Genomic DNA, 21,986 nt, shown 5'->3' with positions numbered 1-21,986 from the left:
ATCATAACATGTAAAAGGAATGGAACAGTCCTGTATCTAGTTTGGGTTTATGTTTGTCAGAGGAAAAGCTTATTTCTGATGTGGCTACGATGATCTATTATATTCATCGGAGCTTTTTTTTTGTAGCAGGAACTTCTTTGCATATTAGGCCACACACCCCTGATGGAACCAATCCTCCAAGAGCTTACAGTGGGCTCTATACTAAGAGCTCTGTAAGCAGTTGGAGGATTGGCTACATCAGGGGTGTGTGGCCTAATATGCAAAGAAGTTCCTGCTACAAAAATAGCCCTGATATTCATCTACCAGGATGCGTTGAACATGCCTCATTGAGTATGTCTCATTGAGTATTATTAGCATCAGCATGAGGCCCATTTGGGAATCCCAATGGAAACACCATTCCGAAGTATATTTCATGTACAGAAGGGAGAAATTCTTATTATAGTATAATAGCTTTTGAACTCTACTTTTATTATTTTTATTTAATTCTATTTCTCTTTTTCAGGACAATTGCCCTCTTCTTTTCAATCCCCGTCAATTTGATTATGATAAGGATGAAGTTGGTGACCGCTGTGATAACTGCCCTTATGTTCATAATCCTGCTCAGATTGATACCAATAATAATGGAGAAGGAGATGCATGCGCAGTGGATATTGATGGAGATGGTATATTTATTCATTCTTCTGTATCTTGTATTTATTCAGTGTTGTGGTAAATGATTCAGAATAAATCTTTATTTTCCATTGGGAATAACTACTCCTATCCACAAACAATATGATGCTATAGCCCAACACTCTTGTGCATTTGCTTGAAAAAGGTGACATATAAGTACAATCCGAAAATTAGATACTTTCAAATCTCATTTACCTCCATGTTGAACACAACCATCCCAGGTCTTTGATTTATGTTCCCAAATATATATTGCCCAGCCCTAGGATTTGTTTAGGATCAAGCTAAAGATTTTATAATAGGATCAAGATTTGCTTAGGATTTTATAATACTGTTGTGTTTGTTCATTATGCAAATAATGAAGTTGCTTTCACATGCTCATTGGATCATTGACATAGTCCTGATTTAGCTGTAGTTATACAAAAGCTGTTACTTGTGCAAATAGTAGTGAAAGAATGCAAGTGGAGATTAATATTTAAGTTCACACTAGAATGTGTATCCCATTCCAAACAATATTCTTCTCATTGAACACTGCTGTCCATAGTTATATATGGAAATTTCAACCATATGTATTAAATCATTACAAGAAATTCTCATGATACAGCCAAAGCTGTGCATTTTCAAATCTGATTAATTTCAATAGAATTAAATATATGCTTAAATAATTTCCAGTGAAATCAGTGAAACTTAAAAGGATTTCATTAAGCTTTGCTGTGCCTATTTTTTTTAATTAAACCAAGTCTCTGAAGACTATTTCTGATTTTACAATCATTCCAACAATTTTTTTAAATCCGTTTTTATTTACTTAAGAATCTACATCCTGCTTTTCTATGTAAACCTAAGGTGACTACCAAATGGAGATGGGCATCTGCAAATACAAAACACCATTAAACTAGTAAAAACATCTCAATGGAAAATATACAAAGCTTAGTCCTATTAAAGCCCGTAAAACTAACCAACATCCAGAATCCTCTGAAAAGGAAATGTTGAAGAGTAGCATTTTACATAAGGTTATAAAAACTGCAGATTTGGACTCTGCTATAACTTGATTAGCAACTTATCCTATCAAGTTGGGGGATATACAGAAAAAACTTCATGTTACCTCTCCCGTGATTATTGAATAGAAGACTTTGAATTAGGATCTCTTCAGCAAGTCTGAAAGAGAAGCTTTACTCAGAAGTAAGTCCCATATTCAGTATTTATATCCAGGAAAACATTCTTAGGCTTTTACCATAGTGACCAAAGGCTTATGGTGGGAGAGGTTTTCTATAAGACTATAATATTCATTAAATATATTTGAATAATCTTACAAAGAATGAAAATATAATTATGGTTGAGCCATAGCCACAGTTTGGGATAATGACTTGCCTAAAGTATGCCTAGATGATGTGCTAGCTAAATGAAATGTCTTCACTGAACCATTTTGTCAAAAACCCATGTGGATGCTTCTGCTTATAAACTGCATCTAAAACCACAAACCTTGAAGCATTCCAAAGAACACCAAAAATGTTTGGGGTTGCTAGATTTTTCAGGACTCAGCTACTGTTCAGGTCAGTTTTGTCAGTTTACTAGCCCTAAATACCACCACCACACCTCTACAGCCAGAAGTGTAATTTGAGACCTTCTTTAATCTGGCATTCAAAAATAAATTTTCCTTCCCTCCACATGGGATTTTGACAAAATCATTATCTGACAAGATTTGCTGTACTCAAACTGCATAGTGCTTTAAAAAGTAAAGCCACGGCCTTTAATTAGGCCCGGCCCTTCCCAGCCAAGTATCGCCGGCGTTCAGGCTGGGGGCCGTCTTTGCCCCCTCGGAAGGAGGGAGCAACAGAACACTCGGCCCGGTACATCCGGGTCTATTTCTGGGCATGGCATCAGGGCTATATAAGCCCAGAGCTCTTCAGTTCCTTTTGGGCTCTCTGCCTGCCCACCCTCCCTTGACAGTACAGGTTTCAACCGGTCGCCTTGTTAGGGGCCAGGTAGGAATTTTTTCATCTTCACATAATTGGCCCATGTGGAGTTGTTTTTCGCCTACCTTGTACTGCCTTGTAGCGTTAGGTGTTAGCAGTAGAAGTTTTAATTCGGTCGCAGGCTGGAGGATGTTTTGGCCACAGTGTTTTCAGGGGAGCACCTATGGCCTAGCACCAGTGGTGCGGGTGGTCTGTAGGAACCGCAGATGGGCTACACGGCTCAGTGCGGGGAATGCAGATCACGGAGAGCCTCACCTGGGCGGATCTTTCCATGGGGGATTGATGCTAGCCCAGGTGGAGAATGGCTGGGGCCTGGCCGCTCAGCTACAACCCGAATACGGCGGGCTTGTGCTGGGGGCAGGGTGGCTCGCCCTTTGGACAAGGCGGGGTCAGGGGGTGACCCCAGGGCTTGTCCCGTTCAGGTCCCATCCCTGCCAGTTATAGGTTGATTAATTATTTAATAAAGCGGCCCAGTTTTTATACCCAACACTTTGTGTCTGTCTCTTCATTCCGACTGGGGGGGCAAAATATGAAACCTGATAGGTATGCAATGGAGTTATCATAAAACAAGTTGGTTATATTTTGCCTTTCCAGCATTGTCAGATAATGTGTCATACATGTAGTCTTTGTATGGTTGAAAGTTGGTCAGCATGAAGCTACTGAGAAAGTGAACAGGAAAATGATTCACTGATGTGTTATTCAAAAAGCATTTTAACCAACATGGAACCAAGTGACAGATCCATACAGACCTGCTTGGTTATAACCATTTATATGGGTATTGCGAATGCAGGTGAACAGAGCATTCCCATATATGCTTTATTTAACAAGCACTGAACTGTGCGGTAGCTATATAAGAGAATGACATTTACAGAGGCATTCTAGAATTGCCATCCCGTGCTATACTACCCACACCAGTAGAAATGCCAATGCAAATACTTAAAACTAAAGATTTGCACATTCATTCTTAAGACATGATGTCTAACAAATGAAAGTTTAGGATAATGTGCATTCTAATCTCAGAGTACAGGATATGTATTGAGAAGGTTATCACTCTATTATATTTTTTCCTCCTATGATCTCAAACTGCAGTATAATTGTCTCAAAAAAGGAGGTAAATCATGGATGTCTCTTTGCTAGTTTCCTGTAATCTCATGAATGTTGCATTGTAAAAGTGGGATCTAAACATATGGTTTTATTGGTATTGCATTTACATCCTGGCAGATGTTTTCAATGAACGAGATAATTGCCCATATGTCTACAACACAGACCAGACAGATACAGATGGGGATGGAGTTGGTGATCATTGTGATAACTGTCCGCTGGTGCACAATCCTGATCAGGTAAATGGGGACTGTAGAGATATGATAAACTACTACAAAGCTCCCTCTCTGAGGTATGCTTTTGGATGACTCAACAATCCCATCATTCCACCTGCATTGCAAGACTCAAAGTGTAATGAGGGAGGAAAGGAGGTGGAATGAAGATTTGAGAGATGCTTGGTGTTTCCCTCATCTACCCGTCTCTATTTATTGGGGAGAAACCATTTCAAAATGTACGTAAGTGGGAGCAAATGACAACTTTCTACTAAGTTTATTTTCAGCCTGATTTTGGGTTTCCACCAGTGTTCCCTCTAAGCTGAGTTAGTGTGAGCTAGCTCACAGTTTTTTACCCTTTGGGTTACACATTTTTGTCATAGCTCAGGAAAAATGGTCCCAGAGCAAACTAATGTATGCACTAGCTCACAACTTTAATGCTAGTAGCTCACAAAATAGAATTTTTGCTTACAAGACTGCACAGCTTAGAGGACTATTGGTTTCCACATGTATGTTCATCATTTAGTAGGGTTGCCAGACACCCAGTCCAAGCAAAGGAAACCCCAATAAATAGTACATCACAGTATTCACTAATACTTTACCATGTAATAGTATATAATAATATCAAACAGACACCTCTCATACAATATCAAAATAACAAGATACACAGTAAGCAATGAACTTTCAATAGTACAATTAGAAATTACACACAACAAAAATATACAAACATACTCCCAAGTCCATACTTCCACAAGTCAAAACTGCTCTCCAAAATTCTGTTACAAATTCTCCAGGTAGCTACATGGAAAGGTCTCTGATGGTGCTACTCATGGAGATAAAAATATCCATTCAGCTGACCGGTAATCAATGCAAAAGGTCTGGTTTCGGAATCTTGATCCACAGCTGAACTTCTCTCACAGAGCAATATCCTCTTAATGCATCATTTTAAACATAGAGGAGAAAAAATTCTCAAAGTATGGAGCACCCAGGCCTCAAGGTATTTTTAAATGACCATCCTATGTCTTTCTCAGCAGGCATGGAGAATAATAATTATCGATTACCTGTCATTTTATATTGTTTGTACATTTTTGTTGTGTGTAATTTCTAATTGTGCTATTGAAAGTTCATTGCTTACTGTGTATTTTGTTATTTTGATATTGTATGAGAGGTGTCTGTTTGATATTATTATGTACTATTACATGGTAAAGTATTAGTGAAGACTGTAATGTACTATTTACTGGGGGTTTCTTTTGCTTGAGCTTGATTACCTCCAGGACCTTGTGTGTTTGCTTTTTTAGACCCTCGATCCAGCTAGGGGATCCCCCAGTCTTCAGGGCTGCAATCCATTGACCCTGAGCTGGCCAGTGGGGAAACTCCACCTCCAAACAGGGATGTTATCACATGATGTCTTTGACATGATGATGTTATCACATTGCATGACAATGCTCTGGGTTTTGGGCAAACTATGGTTTTGTAGCAAAGAAGACTCCCAGACTGGCTACAGGATCCCCCCACTGGTAGCTAGGTAGGACCTGGCAACCCTATCATTCAGTAGCTTCCACATGAAGATTTATGTGTATGAAACTGCTTAGACAGAGGTTCCATCTCATCTTGCATGACTGTAAGCACAATACCTCCCAAAAGAGGCATCAAATGAAACATTTATAGTATTTATGCATGTGTGATATGGTGCAAGGCCAGCAGGAGTGTTGGCCTTCTTTTGGTGAGAGTCTTCTTTTTTCAGCTTAAATGTTTCCTGCTTAAATATTTCAAATGAGGTTTGTGAAGAGGAAATAAGGGTTTTTGCTATTTTTCAAGCACAGTAGCAAAGCAACTACTCTTGTTGAAAAAGTAAATGAACAAAAGTTTTGTTGCCCACTTCTGTTCATAAAAAAAATTATAATTAGTAACATAAGTCCTAGACCAAAATGGGCTTTCTAGTCTTGCACAAGTGCTGTGCTCTACTTATTCAGCCTTCTGTTCTGGAAGGAAAACAGTCCAGTTTACATAGGACTAAGATTTTTCTGCTCAGAACCAAATGTACAATTATATTAAAGGCAGATACAAATAGGAAAGTGCTTGGTCTGTGGTGAATTGTATGCATAGTTGTATGAAAAAGCTCCAGTACTAAATGTTTGCCTTTGAGTTGAGTGAATGGTCTGGAATTTCCAATTGTGCAAAATTATTGCTGCCAGCTTCTCAGGATTTATAAAAAGGGAATGTTGCTGAGGTCAGTGGCAGCCACTTATATCTAAAGAATGTTGCCTGGGCAAGACAAGTTTCTTTGAAGAAGTCCAGTTTTTCTCAGTCTCATCTGTAAAATCTTACAAAGAGGCCTAAGGCTAAAATCAAGACCTTCGGTGGTCAAGGAATTTTTGCATTGGCACTGGGTTTGTGAAAACAATTGCAGCAATTTTTCTGCATCAATTGTTGTGTCAAATATCTACACAGCACATGCAATAATGACTCCATGCCATAGGAATAGATCTGAGCTGTTCATACATCCAAAGGATGTATAAATTTTAATACTTTGTTGGAGAGGATTTTGTTAATTAAAGAAGCTAAGCTTTCATCTTTACGCCCTCCCAACCACAAAATAAACAAAAGCAAGCCAATGATCTGGGTTTTTTTGCTTTAACTAACTGTTATTGCATGCTGGAAGCAAAGGTCTTAGTAAACTTTTGTTTCCCAAATATCTATCAGTTTACACATTAGAGCTAGAGGACAAATGAAACAGACTTATACAGAGTCAGACCATTGGTTTCCCTCACTATATAGCTCAGCTGCTTCCAGTCAGAGTAGACATAGTCTCCAGCAGAGAATCCCAGTATCTACAACATGGGATTCTTTAACTGGAAAGGCTGAGAACTGAATCTGGGGCCTTCTGAATACAAGTTGATGATCTACAATGGAGGCATGGCACTTGCCATAAGATTCAGCATGCATTACTAATTTGAACATTCCTTACTTATTGGAATTACCGACTTACTCTAGTGACTTCCTGTAGAAATGCAATACGCAGTCAAGTCTGCTGCATCTCTTTATTGGCAGTCTGGTTTATTCAATCTTGTGCGAAGATGTGATTAAGAAGAGAAAAGATGGGTTTTATGCCTTACTTTTTTCTACTCTAAGGTGTCTCAAATGGTTTTCCATCTAAGCTGAGTTAGTCAGTTTCTTAGCCTCCAGCTCATATATTTTTGTCTTTGCTCAGGAAAAATGACCCCAGAGCAAACTAATTTATGCAGTAGCTCACAACTTTAATGCCAGTAGCTCACAAAGTAGAATTTTTGCTCACAAGACTCCACAGCTTAGAGGGAGTATTGGTCTCAAAGTGTTTTACAGTTGCCTCCCTTCCTCTCCCCACAAGAAGCACCTTGTGAGGTAGGTGGGGCTGAGAGAGTTCTGAGAAAACAGTGACTGGTCCAAAATCACCCAAAAGGCTTCATATGAAGAAGGAATGGTGAATCAAACCTGGTTCTCCAGATTAGAGTTCACGACTCTTACTACTACATCTCTCTGTCTCTCACAGATGTCATTACCTACATGCCTTTATTCTTCTTTACCTCTCCTTAGCACTGGCTAATGTAACTACATTTTGAAATCCAAAAAGATTCCAAACCAGAAAACCGAAGAACCAAGATGCAAAATGTAATTTAGGATTTTTTGAAAGAAATCCTAATAAACAAAAGATACTATTTCTGATTTTAAGAAATTTTCTCCATCAAACATTTTCTTCACTAAACAGTGCAACTATTGGCACTACTGTTGTATACTTATTACTTGGGATGTGCAGTTACCAAGATCCCAATTCTAGTTGTTCTCTCCCCTTTAGACTGATATAGATAATGACTTGGTTGGTGACCAGTGTGACAACAATGAGGACATAGATGAAGATGGTCACCAGAACAACAAAGATAACTGTCCTTACATTTCCAATGCCAATCAGGCTGATCATGACAAGGATGGTAAAGGGGATGCTTGTGATCCCGATGATGACAATGATGGGATCCCAGATGACCGAGACAACTGCCGCCTGACTTTCAACCCTGACCAAAAGGATTCAGATGGTAAGAATATTACACAACCACCAAGCCCAAACTTGTTTTTCATATGCATTAAAGCTGTTGCACCCCATAGAGGTAATTATTTGCAGAGGTTTCCTAAACAAGTCTTAGCAGTGAATAGTAGTATAAAGAAGGTTCTCTAAATCCAAGCAAACACCTGGATTAGAATACCAGCCTGATTTTGACCTATTTATAACATAGGGGGACCTGTTTAGGTGCTGATTTACCTTTCGTGTTGGATCCAATATTGAAAATGTTTTGAGAGATGTGGACATCCAATATGGTCTCTCTCTCTCGCTCTCCTAAAAGTGTGCTGCAATTTGTATACTACAAATATTTATTTACTTCCTTTACTTACTTTCTTGTTGAGACTCAAAACAAATTACGGAATTATAAAAAGGGGGGGGGAACCCTAAGACACACTATAAACTATGCTAAAATTATATTAGAAGAATAAGAACCAGTGGTCATTTTGTAGAAAAATAGGTGGTGGAGCTCATCCAGGGATTGTTATGCAACTGCACATACTATTCAGTGGACAAGGTAGGAAGGAGTAGGTGGAACTCTCAGAAAAGTTCAGGAACTGTGCTTCTGTGAACTCCCACTGAATCTGAGGCCTGATGAGAACACAATGCAGTAAAAGATAATGCATGCAATAATTAGTGCAGTAAAGTGTAACCCCATTTTATAAAAGAGCTCCCTTGAACAATTTCATTTTACCTTATTCCCATAGCTATCACACAAGTTGTCCTTGAAAGGGCAGCTGCTATGAGAGCCCTCTCAGCCCTCACAGGGAGGGAGACGATCTAAGAGGAGAAGATATAGGAGATTGTAAGCCGCCCTGAGTCTCTGATTCAGAGAGAAGAGAGAAGGGCGGGGTATAAATCTGTAGTCTTCTTCCTCTTCTAAAAATGCCCCCAATGAACATGCCCCTTTTTTACATACCTGTAGAATGATAAGTGTGGGAACCTTCCTGACCTCCTCAGGCAGGCCATTCAACTAGGTTGGAGCCATAAATAGAAAATTCCCAAATATGGGAAATTGTTGATCTTACTCATTTGCAGGATAATATGTTCAGGAGGTTTTGCTCAGATGAGCAATATCACTAAATGAGTATTAGAATTTCAGTATTAGGAAGCCAGTCATATTTACAAAAAACTAGGCCTAATCACTTCTGGAAAGAATTGTAGCTTGAAGATGGTGAAGTTACTAGTGTATGAAGTAATATAGGAATACATTCAGCATCTACTTAGGTGTTGAATCAAAACTAATACAAATGCACTTCTTTTTTTTGCTGAAATTTGCAAGTGGATATCCAGATGAGCAGTGTTTCCCATTTGCAGGGTCGTGACCCAGTACCGGGCCACGGAAGCCTCACTACTGGGTCACAAGAAAAGCCAAAGCTAGCCCCATCCTCAGCAAAGCTAGCACCGCCCCATCTCTGTGTTGCACAGAGAGGAGCTGGGCTGCCTCTCCTTCCCTCTCCCCCACTCCCAGTGTTTGAGAGAAAAGCTAGCATCCACTGGTACTTTAGACCCATGAAGTATTCTTCAGGATATGAGCTGTCATGTGCTTTACAGTATGTTCTTTTGGGGAGATTTCCCTGGGAGGCCTAGGTGGCAAAGAAGGGTGTGTGTGTTTTTTTCAGCCCGGAGGGGTGGGGAGTGGGCATTCCAGTAGCTATTTTTTTTTTTTTACCAAACGACCCCTGGGCAGAACTTTTGCTGGCTGGGGTCATCTGATGGTAAGGAAGGCTTCCCCCCACCCTTTCTTTCTTTCCCTGCAAGTGATGCTCTGTCTGTATTCTTGGTGCTGGGAGGGGGGAAGCAACAGTAGGAGGGCTGCTAGTGCCCTGGCCCCACTGGTGGTGCTTTTGGGGCATTGTATGAGGGAATTTTGGACTGGATAGTCCACTGGCCTGATCCAACATGGCTCCTCTTATGTTTATGTTCTTTCTTTCCATGTCTTTCCTTTCCTTTCCTTTCCTTTCCTTTCCTTTCCTTTCCTTTCCTTTCCTTTCCTTTCCTTTCCTTTCCTTTCCTTTCCTTTCCTTTCCTTTCCTTCCATTTCATTCTTTCCCTTTTTCTTTCTTTCCTTCCATTTTTACTGGATGAAACTTTTCTGTTCATCATACTGTTGTTGCAGACATAGGAGTTCTGCCAATGAAAAGTTGGCACCCCCAGTTGTAGCCAGGTGGCCTTCTATGAGATTTCTGTGTGAGTGAGTGAGAATAAGAGGTGTGGGGCAGAAAGAGATTATTAGAGATTACTGCAGTATATCTCAACAGCACTGGAAGAGATGGTACTTTGAACTTGGCACCATTTTACTGGTCCTGCTTTTAACAGCTGTCTGACACCAAAATTAAACTCCTCCTGTAGATATTAAAAAGGATGAAAGTAGTTCACTGGCTAAGTATCTGCACAACAGATTGCTTTTAAAGGCATGGGAAACACAGCCAGTAAAAAGCTACAAGCCCCTCATGAATATCCTTTTTGGGATAACTGCAGAAAAGCTTGTATGGACTTCATATAACTTGAAATTAATTCATTAATTGTAATACAATTCTATGCTACCTTTCACAGCAATTTCCTCATGTTTCAACCAAAGAAAAGTATGAAAAATAGCTGTCAAAAGATTTTCTTGAAACCAAGCAAGCTTGGTTGTAGCTTGAGGCAGGGTTCCAGTAGTAGCAGCTGAAGGAAGGGCCTATTACATGTGTCAGCATATTTTGAGGTAGAGCAGCTGCCAGGGCCCAGTGTGGGTGGTACACAGTGCTGGCATTCCTGATGGAATGGCAACAGCACTCCCAATTGCATACATTGGCCAGTGCTGTTGAGGAATGGATGTGTAGGTGGTGCAGGCAATTGAACATGGGCATTAAGAGTGCTTGCAAGCCGGAGAAGAATACACAAACAAATAGGTGCATGCGGGTGTGGGGGTGAAAAGAGAGGACTGCCCACTTTCCACCCCCATTTTGGCTCAGCATGAGTTTCAGAGAGATTTTTCTGAAAATGAATTTACTTCCGAAGAAGAGGCAGGCTTGGGGGAGTGCCCTGGAAGTGACATCACAGTAAAAGGTGAAGTTTTGCCCGGAAGTGACATCACTTGGTCCTTGATACCACAGGAAATGACATAATTCCTGTCTCCCAGCACCACCACCAAAGTCTCCTGGCTCCACCCCCAAATTTTAGTGGGCCACGAAGGAGAAGTGTAAAAATAACCAGGCCACAGGAAATAAAAGTTTGGGAAACCCTGCAGTTGAGGGATTTTTCACAGAATAATTGCCTATCTGTTTGTGAGGCAGTGCTGTGTGGTGGTCAGAGCATTAGACTTTACCTGAGGCAACCCAGGTTCATACCCCCACTTTGTCATGGAATTCCGTAGGTAATCATGACTAGTTATTCTCTCTCTGTCTGAGTTACAGGATGGTTATTGTGTGAATCAGGGAAAGCGATAGAGTTGCCAGCTTCTAGGAGGGAGCCTCAGGTTCTTCCAGATTTACAGTTGTTCTCCAGACTACAGATATCAATTCCCCTGGAGGAAGTGGCATGTTAGGAGCACAGATGTGTATGGCATCACATCTCCACTGAATGGTTTCCTCTCCTCAAACATTAGACACCACCCCCAAATCACCAGGAATTTCCAAAGCCAGAGCTGACATCCTTGTACATCATCTAAGTTCCTTGAAAGAAGGGTAGGATAAAAGTTGTAACAAATAAATAGTAACTCTAGGACAGGAAGGATTGTCAAGGACTAGAACTGATGCGAAGAACCAACTTTGAGATAGCAGGACTCAACAGAGTTTGAAAATATGAGGGGTAGGACAACTGCTTTTGTTGTGTCTTGAAGGAAAGGCAGCTGTGTCTGCAGTAAGCACCAGAAGGAGCATCGACAACATATTTGCTAGATAATTAAAACCTTATTTAGTCAAAGAAATTACTACTTTGATGTTGGCAAAGGGAATAAAACTGGGAACATTCACTTTCTCCTTTAAGTGTTAGGAGAAACACATTCTGGAGAATGCAGCTGGTCAGAATTTGTATTTCAGCTTGGCTGCCTTCCAATCAGTGAATGGAATGTGGAGCCATTTTCTCATAGAAATGAACTGCAGAAAACATTTGAGGTGTTTGACTGTCTCTTCTTTTTTATGTTTTGAACTATTACATAACAAAGTCTGACCTTAAAAATTAAATATTGTGGTAAGGAAACATGCCTCTGAAACATATAGACTTCTTTTGATAAGAGGAAACATGCCTTTGAAACATATAGACTTCTTTTGATAAGAGAAATTAATGTGGACTTGGACATGGAAGAATTATGCACTCATGTGGAAATGGCTACTGCGGTAATCTCATTATTCTCTTTTCAGCCCTTAGCTATGCATTGAGAGTGTATGGGAGTCATTTTGCTATGGTATGGCCCCACACACCAGTTGTCTGTATATAAATACTGACATTTCCCCATATGAGTTTTCTGACCTATACTGCAGATATCAATTCCCTTGGAGGAAATGGCAGGTTAGGAGTTCAGACTTGTATGGCATCACATCCCCATGAATACTTACCTCTTCTCTAACACTAGGCACCTCCCTTGAATAGGAGCTTAGGGAAATGAAGTGAGAACTTAAATGGCTAGTGTGAACTTGGTGTCAGTCTCGTGATGAAGCCACAAGAACATCTTATAGGTTGCTTATGAAACCCTATGAAATGGTAGTGAGGACTGCTAAGAGGAAATTCTTTGCAGCCTCCATCACATCCACTAGCTGTCACCTGGTGTAATTGGTTAGGACAATTAGGTCTTTGACTTTTCTCATGGAGAGAACCCAAAATGTTACTAATCTGACATTAGCTGTGAGGATTTTGTGAGCTGTTTTTGCAGATAAGATCTCATCACTTTGCCATGACCTGTCTACCAATATTGATACAGTATGTGAACTGGAGGCTCCTTGACTGTTTTTTGATTCAGTATTTGACAATTCAGCTGACTCTCTAGGGTTGATATTGACAGGGTTCTGGGTGCTGTTAAACTGACCACTTTCCTCCTAAACCTGGGTTCATCATGGCTGTTGAAAGCCAGTGGTGATGGAATACACCCCCCCCCCTCCGGTGAACATTATTAACCTGCCCTTTAGTACAGGGGTCTATCCAGGATGATTGTGTTTAAAAGAGACTGTGGTAGTACTGCTCTTAAAGAAACTGTCTTTGGATCCATCAGATCCTGCCAATTACTGCCTAGTCTTGAACCTTCCATTTCTGGGCAAGGTAATTGAGAGAGTGGCAGCAGAGCAGCTCCAGAATTTCCTGGAAGACATATTGGTTCTGGACCCATTCCAGTCTGGCTTCCTCCCTGGCCATGGGATGGAGATGACACTGGTCACCCTCACAGCTGCATCCTCTCTGCACGCAGTTGGATTGAAGCCAGTCGGCACTGCTGTTTTTGTTACATTTGACAGCAGTGCTCGACATGGTTAGTCATGACTCACAGCCCCGCCAACGTAGGAGTTTGTGGGGTGGCCTTAAAGTGATTTGCCCCATTTCTCCAGGGTTGGGGACGGAAGGTGGCCCTAGGAAAGAGGGTGTCACCTTGAGGGTCTTTGGAGCCCCTCAGGGAGCTATCCTCTCCCCAATGTTGTTTAACATCTATATGCACCCCCTTGCCCAGCTGACATAGAGTTTTGGACTGGGTTGTCATCAGTATGTGGATGACACCCAGCTGTATCTGTTGATGGACAGCTGGCCAGATGCCACCCCATCTGTTTTGGCTGAAGGGCTGGAAGCTGTGGTTGGATGACCGAAACAGATCCAGCTGAAACTGAATTCACCAAAGGTGGAGGTCATGTGGCTGGGTGAGAGGTTTTCAGGGTTGGGTGCCAACTCCCAACTCTTAATGGTGTACTTTTAACACTGGTGCTGGCTACCAGGAGCCTTGGTGTGTTTCTGGGTGCCTCCAGTTTGGTGTAGTGGTTAAGTGTGCAGACTCTTATCTGGGAGAACCGGGTTTGATTCCCCTCTCCTCCATTTGCACCTGCTGGCATGGCCTTGGGTCAGCCATAGCTCTGGCAGAGGTTGTCCTTGAAAGGACAGCTGCTGTGAAAGCCCTCTCCAGCCCCACCCACCTCACAGGGTGTCTGTTGTGGGGGAGGAAGGTAAAGGAGATTGTGAGCTGCTCTGAGACTCTTCGGAGTGGAGGGCAGGATATAAATCCAATATCATCTTCTTCCTTATTGATGGAGGCCCAGATCACAAATGTTGCCAAAGTGGCATTTTTCTAGCTGTGTGAAATCAGGGAACTGGCCTCCTACCTGTCTTGCTCCGTCCTAGCCACAGTAATCAATGCAATGGTCACCTGTAGGCTAGACTACTGTAATTCGCTCTACACAGGGCTCCCCTTGAGACTAGGGCTGCCAAGTCCAATTCAAGAAATATCTGGGGACTTTGGGGGTGGAGCCAGGAGACATTGGGGCGGAGCCAGGAGCAAGGGTGTGACAAGCATAATTGAACTTCAAGGGAGTTCTGGCCATCACATTTAAAGGGACCACACATCTTTTAAATCCCTTCCTTCCATAGGAAATAATGAAGGATAGGGGCACCTTCTTTTGGGGCTCATAGAATTGGACCGCCTGGTCCAATCTTTTTGAAACTTGGGGGATATTTTGGGGAGAGGTACTGGATGCTACGCTGCAAATCTGGTGCCTCAACCACAAAAAACAGCTCCCCCAGAGCCCCAGATACTCGCAGATCAATTTTCCATTATTTCCTATGAGAATCAGTCTCCATAGGGAATAATGGAGTTCCCTCCCCCCGTTTTCTCTCTCTCACACACACACGCTTAACTGTCTCTGGTGCAAGTGGGCAGCCATGTTGGTCTGAAGCAGTAGAACAAAGCAGGAGTCTCTGGTGCCTCCACAACCAGGTCTGGAAAGTACAGGGGCTACGCTGCTCTTTTACACACACACTCACTTGTCTGAAAGGAAAGCAAAACAAACAGAGGGGCTGCACTCTCACGAGGTCTGCTGTTGCTAACCCTTCCCCATGAAGTACTTCCTGCTCCAATTTAGGGGCACACACACATTTTAAAACTGTACCTGTTTGCAGGTCCTGCCCAAGATCTAGAGGTACAGGGTGGCTGTGGGGGAGGAGCTTCCCCCGCCAGCCAGCTGGCAGGGGAAAGCCTGTAAAACCTGGGAATCCCCCGCTGGGACCTGGGGATTGGGAAGCCTAAGGGGAAGGGAAGGGGCAAAGAGAAGCTTCTGTGATGGGGCTGGGTGGGAGGGGAAGGGAAGGGGTGAGGAGAAGCTGCTGCGATGGGGCTGGGTAGGAGGGGAAGGAAAGGGAAGGGGCGAGGAGAAGCTGCTGCGATCGGGGCTGGGTGGGAGGGGAAGGGGAGGGGTGAGGAGAAGCTGTTGCGATCGGGGCTGGGTGGGAAGGGAAGGGGCGAGGAGAAGCTGCTGTGATGGGGCTGGGTGGGAAGGGAAGGGGTGAGGAGAAGCTGCTGCGATTGGGGTTGGGTGGGAAGGGAAGGGGCGAGGAGAAGCTGTTGCGATCGGGGCTGGGTGGGAAGGGAAGGGGCGAGGAGAAGCTGCTGTGATGGGGCTGGGTGGGAAGGGAAGGGGTGAGGAGAAGCTGCTGCGATTGGGGTTGGGTGGGAAGGGAAGGGGCGAGGAGATGCTGCTGCGATGGGGCTGGGTGGAAAGGGAAGGGACGAGGAGAAGCTGCTGCGATTGGGGCTGGGTGGGAAGGGCTGCCATTTCCCCCCCCGCTTCTAGATCTTTGGCGAGCGGGGGAGTAGGCTCCAAATCGGGGGGTCCCCCACCCGGGGCGGGGGATTGGGCAGCCTACTTGAGACTGACTGGGAAATTACAACTGGTCCAGAACACAGTGGCCTGTGTCCTTACTGGGACCTTGCTGACAGCACATGCTCAACAGGTGCTTTGCCAGCTGCACAGGCTCTAGATTGAGTACAGGATCAGTTTCAAGGTTTTGGTACTAATCTTCAAGGCCCTAAACAGTCTGGGACCAATGTATCTATGTGACTGCATGTCCTGGTATACCTCCCTAAGAGCATTATGTTCTGGATAGAACCTCCTTATGTTCCCTGGCCTGAAACCTATCTGGCTGTCCTCAGCTTTGACACCAGCCTGGTGATACTCTTTGCCTTGTGACATCTAGGCCCTGTGGGACTTAGTGCAGTTTTGCAGGGCCTGTAAGACAGACATGTTCCTCCAAGTCTATGGTAGAGGACTTCACTGGGTGCCACTGAGCCTGGCCTCCTCCCCTGCTCCTCTCCCCTCATCAGGAAAGGACATAAAGTGTTCTTAAAATGCCCTCGAACATGGCCTCCTCCATTTCTCCTCTCCCTTATGGGGAAAGGACAAACACCATCCTGAGATAATTGTATTACTGTTTTAATTGTTTTAATACTCTTAGTTTTCCTTATGGTTAATTCATAAAGGTATTTATTGATATGATGTACACTGTCCTGAATCCTGTGTACAGGGGAGAGTGGTCAATAAATGAATAAATATTGTGACCTGGCCTAACTGAGAATCATTGGAAAAGACATATTTAGCTAGCCCTCTTAAAACTCTGCCATCCCAAGGGCATCACATCCATCCCTATCCCAGACTTTGCCACCCCCAGGGTGTACCCCAAACCACAAGCTTACACTCTTCTAGCAAAGTAAAAATCCTTGGGAAAACTCATACAATTTGTGTGAGGTACTCCTGTGAGAATACAGTGAGCCTGCAGAATGAGAAGACAGAAATCATGATTGTGAAATTTCAGTTCTGTTCTTTGACACTGGGCAATACTTAACATTTATATTACATTGATATTACACTTGTTCAAAGAATTTCACAGATTGCATTTTGTAATTTACATACAACATAGATTGCAATCCTCAAATTAGAACCTGGCAATCTCCTGGAATTACGATTGATCTCCAGACTACAGAGATCACTTCTTCTGGAGGAAATGGCAGCTTTAGAGGGAGGACTCTATGGCATCACATGGCTCCCCTCCTCAAACTCTGCTATCCCCAGGGCATCACATCCATCCCTGCCCAGACTTTGCCACCCCCAGGGTGTACCCCAAATCTTCAGAAATTTCCCAATCCAGAGTTGGCCACCCTAAGACAACAGCTCAGAAAGGTATTGCAGGAGTGAGGAGTTAAGGGAGGCAGGCTTGCTTAAGGCCACCAAGTGAAGAGGTGGCCTGGAACAACTGGACAGCTTTTTCTCCTGCCAGCTTGCTGCAGCAGCTCCTACTTAAGAGCTACAGTTCTTCAGCCTAAGCAATCCTCAGTCAGAACCATTTTAAATAGGACATCAAGAGTGGCAGTGTTTAAATCATTTATTGCATCACCTTCAACACACAGAACATTTCTTGGTTTAGGCCTCTGTTCACTGGGAGCTGTGCCACAGATAACACATTAATCAATGGAGATTATAACCACATTCCAAAATTCAGAAGAGTGGTTATTTTCACCCCACGGTTTATTACTGTTATTTTCCTGCAAAGTAAACAGTTTTCCTCATAAAAAAGAACATGAAGCCAAAAGCTATTTTTGTATGATTTACTGTAATTCCTTACTATACTGACAAAAATACATAGCCATAGTCTAAAGTATTTCATGAAGGAATGTTGCTGAGGGCATCTGATGACACAGAGATATAATTTGTAATTTAAAAATGCCAAAGCTCCTCTTTAATACCCAGCTTTGTAGGACTCAGGGTTTGTTATCCAGTCTTATTAGGATATGATGGCTAGGATTATCAGTTGTTTTTCTCAGCAACTTTTATTGTTTGCTCATGTGCAGCTGAGATATTGCTTTTCAGATATTTCTCTTCATATTCAGCTCAAGTACATTAGTGGTCACAAGGCATATAGCAGTCATCTTGGGACAAGTAAAATTACAATTACAAATCCTGCATTCAGATAACAAATAAAAAATAATCTCTGGCCTGGATAACCAGGCTAGCCTGATCCCGTCAGAACTCAGAAACTAAGCAAGATTGACCTTGGCTAGTGTTTGAATGGGCTACCTCCAAGGAGTACCAGGATCATGACACAGAGGCAGGCAAGACAAACCACATCTGAAACTTCTGTTGCTTTAAAAACAAGTCTAGCTTACCATCTAGTGGCGCAGAGCACTAAAAGAGCAGGAACTTCTGACTGCCAGACAATCCTAGAATCTCCTGGCTATACTACAAACACTGCCATATGATAATTAATTAACTAGGAATAAGGCCTATTGTGGAAATGAATACAATGGGCTGTAGAAAGAAGCTCTGGGCAAGTCCCCCAATCTTGGGCACACAACATCAATTTGCTGTGGTATCATAGCATGTCAATAGTTATGCAGATACTGAAATGCAGTATTCCTTTATCTTCAGTGTGCTGTTGCCACCTTTTTCTGTTGTATCCAGTCTTGTGGCATTTAGCATCACCACATGCTTGTGATGTGATCTGTCTTTTTTGGCCTGGTTGTGTTGTGGTATACCATAGAGTATGCACTTTAAGGTGACCACTTTCTGTAGGAGAAGTGATCTGACTTCAGCTTTCCATCTCCTCCCCCCTTCCTGCAGTCTTTACCTAGGAAAAGGACAGTTTTTCTCCACAGTGAGGACCAAAGCAGGAGAGAAGTGACCTCAGCAGGGTATAATGACACAGAATATACCATTTTCTCCAGGGGAAGTGATCTCTGGGAACTGGAGAGCAGTTGCAATTCTGAGTGATCTCCAGCCCTCACCTGGCGATTGGCAACAATAGTTCCCCGGGAAGAAATGGCTGGTTTGCAGGGTAGAGTCTTTGGAATTGTAACTGTCTGAGGTCCCACACCTCCTCAAACCTCACTCTCTCCAGGCTCTACCCCCTCAAGTGTCCAGGAATTTCCCAACCTGGACTTGGCAACCCTATCTCCTTCACAGCCAATCATCAGCCTACCCTTATCTGACCTTTTGACTTCAGCTTTCCATCCTCTCTCCCTCCCTGCAGCCTCTACTTAGGAAAAGTACAAACCGATTTCTCAGTAGTGTTGCTCCACGCCCAGGCTTCTGTTCCCTCAGTGCAAACAATCGATTTCCCACCAGTTGCTCTGCCAGCACATTTTCAAGCAGGGCTCCCTTCAGTTCCCCACACAGTTTTGTGATGCTGTCCTTTAAGGATTACAATGCCATGTGGGGAACTGGAAGAAGCCCCATGTCAAAATGTGCCCACGGAGCAACTCTTGGGAAATCAATCACTTGTGCCGGGGGGAAACAGAAGCCTTGGGGTGGAGCAGTGCTTACATCATTCTCTTTCCCCCTTTTGATCTGCACAACCCTGTGAAGTAGGTTAGGCTGAAAGTCTGTGACTGGTTCAAAATCACCCAGTCAGCTTCCACAGCAAGAATCTGGGTCTGGCAGACCCTGCTCTGAAGTGCCAACTGCTGTGCCACACTAGCTGGTCTAAAATCACCCAGTCACCTTCCACAGCAGGAATCTGGGTCTGGCAGACCCTCCTCTGAAGTGCTAACTGCTATGCCACACTGGCTGTCATAGGGAGTTTGTTGCAGTGCATCTAGGCCTAGTTATGTCATACCAGTCAGGTGGCATCATCACCCAGAGGTGCAGCCCGAAGATCTCCTGGTATCACAACTAAACTCCAGACAACAGATCTCTCTTCCCCTGGAGAAAATAACTGCTTTGGAGGGTGGAACTATGGCATTATATTCAGCTGAGGCCTCTTCCCTTCTCAAACTCTAGTCTCCATAGACTCCACCATAAAATCTCCAGGAATTTCCCAAGCTGGAGCCTGCAACCTTAATCAGGACTAGACCCAATGAGTTCTCCCTCAATGCCAAAATAGACCTGGAAAAGGTTTCCTTCCACCACCTTTTATTGACAGAATCAAGCTCGGAATACTGTGGTTACCTAGCAACAGCCACTGAAGAAAAAGTGAGTAATTAGCAAAGGCTGCTTCCCCAGTGGCCCAATCCTGTGGCTCAGCCAATGAAGACAAGATGAGTCATCGGAAACATAACTTGCCATAGATAGATAGACAGACAGACAGACACACACACACACACACATATATACATGCATACATATATAGGGCTTTTTGTAGAAAAGGCCCAGCAGGAACTCATTTGCATATTAGGCCACACCCCCTGATGTCACCAGCAGGAACACGTTTTCATACTAGGCCACACCCCCTGACACCAAGCCAGCTAAAACTGCATTCCTGTGCGTTCCTGCCCCCCAAAAGCCCTCTGTCTGTCTATCTATCTATCTACAGGGCTCTTTTTCTAGCAGGAGCTCCTCTGCATATTAGGCCATGCCCCCTGGTGTGGCCAATCCTCCTGGAGCTTACAGTAGGCCCTGTACTAAGAGCTCTCTAAGCTCTTGGAGGATTGGCTACATCAGGGGGGCATGGCCTGATATAGAATCATAGAGTAGGAAGGGACCTCCAGGGAAGCTACAGTTCATTGAGGAAACCATGAATGCCAACATTACTGTGGCATACTGAAGCAGAGCATGATCCCCTCCCTTCGGAGACTGGGCCACAGGGCAGTATTCCAACATGATAACGACCCCAAAAGCACCTCCAAAATGACCACTGCCTTGCTAAAGAAGCTGAGGGTAAAGGTGATGGACTGGCCAAGCATGTCTCCAGACCTAAACCCTATTCAGCATCTGTAGGGCATCCTGAAATGGAAGGTGGAGGTGCGCAAGGTCTCTAACATCCACCACCTATGTGACGTCATGGAGGAGTGGAAGAGGACTCCAGTGGCAACCTGTGAAGCTCTGGTGAACTCTGTGCCCAAGAGGGTTAAGGCAGTGCTGGAAAATAATGGTGGCCACACAAAATATTGACACTGGGCCCCATTTGGACATTATCATGTAGGGGTGTACTTGATTTTGTTGCCAGCAGTTTAGACATTAATGGCTGTGTGTTGCATAATTTTGAGGGGACAGCACATTTATTGTAGCCAAGTGTCATTTCTTCAGTGTTGTCACATGAAAAGATATACTTAAAAGATATATGTATGTGTGTGTGTGTGTGTGTATGTATATATATATATATATAAACTAATGAAGTGCATCTGTAGTGTAGATCAGCGGTATCAAACTCATTTGTTATGAGGGCTGGATCCAACATAAATGAGACCTTGTCAGGCCGGGCCATGCCATTTGTCTATCTGCCTAAGATTAGGTAGTAGAGATATAAACTTTATAAAGGACAGAGACAAACAAAAAAAATAAAGCATACTTAAAACATTAAAGGTGCTTTCTTTGTATTTCTCCCATGGGATCCAGGGGACTGGACAAAGGAAGCTCTGGCTTTTTCCTTCTTTCCCCAGGGGGCCGGGGGGGAGGAGTCTCAGCCAGTAGAAGGAAGAGAGGCTTGACTCAGTAGCTCTGTTATGTGATTGAGAGAGCCTGGCAAAGGAAGCTTTCCCACCCCCCCTTCCTCCCCAAGGGAAGAGTCTCAGCCAATGGAGAAACTAGAGGTTTTGCTCTGTAGTTCCTGTGTGATTCAGCAAGCCTTGCAAAGCAAACTGTTATGCAGAAGGAAGCAAGAGAGAGGGAGAAGGAAGCAGATGATAGCCAGTTCCACGGCGGCCTGATAGGAGCCCTCTGAGGGCCTGATTTGGCCCCCGGGCCACATGTTTGACACCCCTGGTGTAGATGTTATAATTCAGTATATAATGCAGTCTTAATTCCACATTTTACATGGATGTGGTTCATATTGTAAAAATGCTTCCAGACTAAAAATCATTTCTACCTGTTTTTGTAATATCAGCTTATCTTTTCAGATAGATTCCAATGTCTCCCTAGTTTATGCTTTCCTAAATTACAACAATTGCTTGTGTGCAGAGGACAATGGTGACAGGGCCTGATGCATGCTGTTTTTCTGTGCTTTTGTATGGTTGCACTGTACAAGAGCCTCCTCATGCTTTGAATCAAAACATATTTTCTTTAATCTGGC

The 21,986-nt window shown here is 43.3% G+C and overlaps 1 protein-coding gene across 1 annotated transcript in view; it reads left to right on the top strand.

The window, feature by feature from the left end:
- The window catches only part of THBS2 (thrombospondin 2), a 95,197-nt gene that overhangs the window by 46,585 nt on the left and 26,626 nt on the right, over positions 1-21,986 (top strand). The window contains exons 15-17 of the mRNA XM_060242482.1: positions 503-662; positions 3,861-3,979; positions 7,785-8,019. Coding sequence (XP_060098465.1) covers positions 503-662; positions 3,861-3,979; positions 7,785-8,019 — 514 coding nt within the window. The remainder of the gene's footprint in view (positions 1-502; positions 663-3,860; positions 3,980-7,784; positions 8,020-21,986) is intronic.

This window comes from Heteronotia binoei, chromosome 1, assembly GCF_032191835.1.
Source record: "Heteronotia binoei isolate CCM8104 ecotype False Entrance Well chromosome 1, APGP_CSIRO_Hbin_v1, whole genome shotgun sequence".
NCBI lineage: Eukaryota > Metazoa > Chordata > Lepidosauria > Squamata > Gekkonidae > Heteronotia > Heteronotia binoei.
The sequence above is the reverse complement of the archived record's forward strand: the minus strand, read 5'-3'. Positions and strand labels throughout refer to the sequence as shown.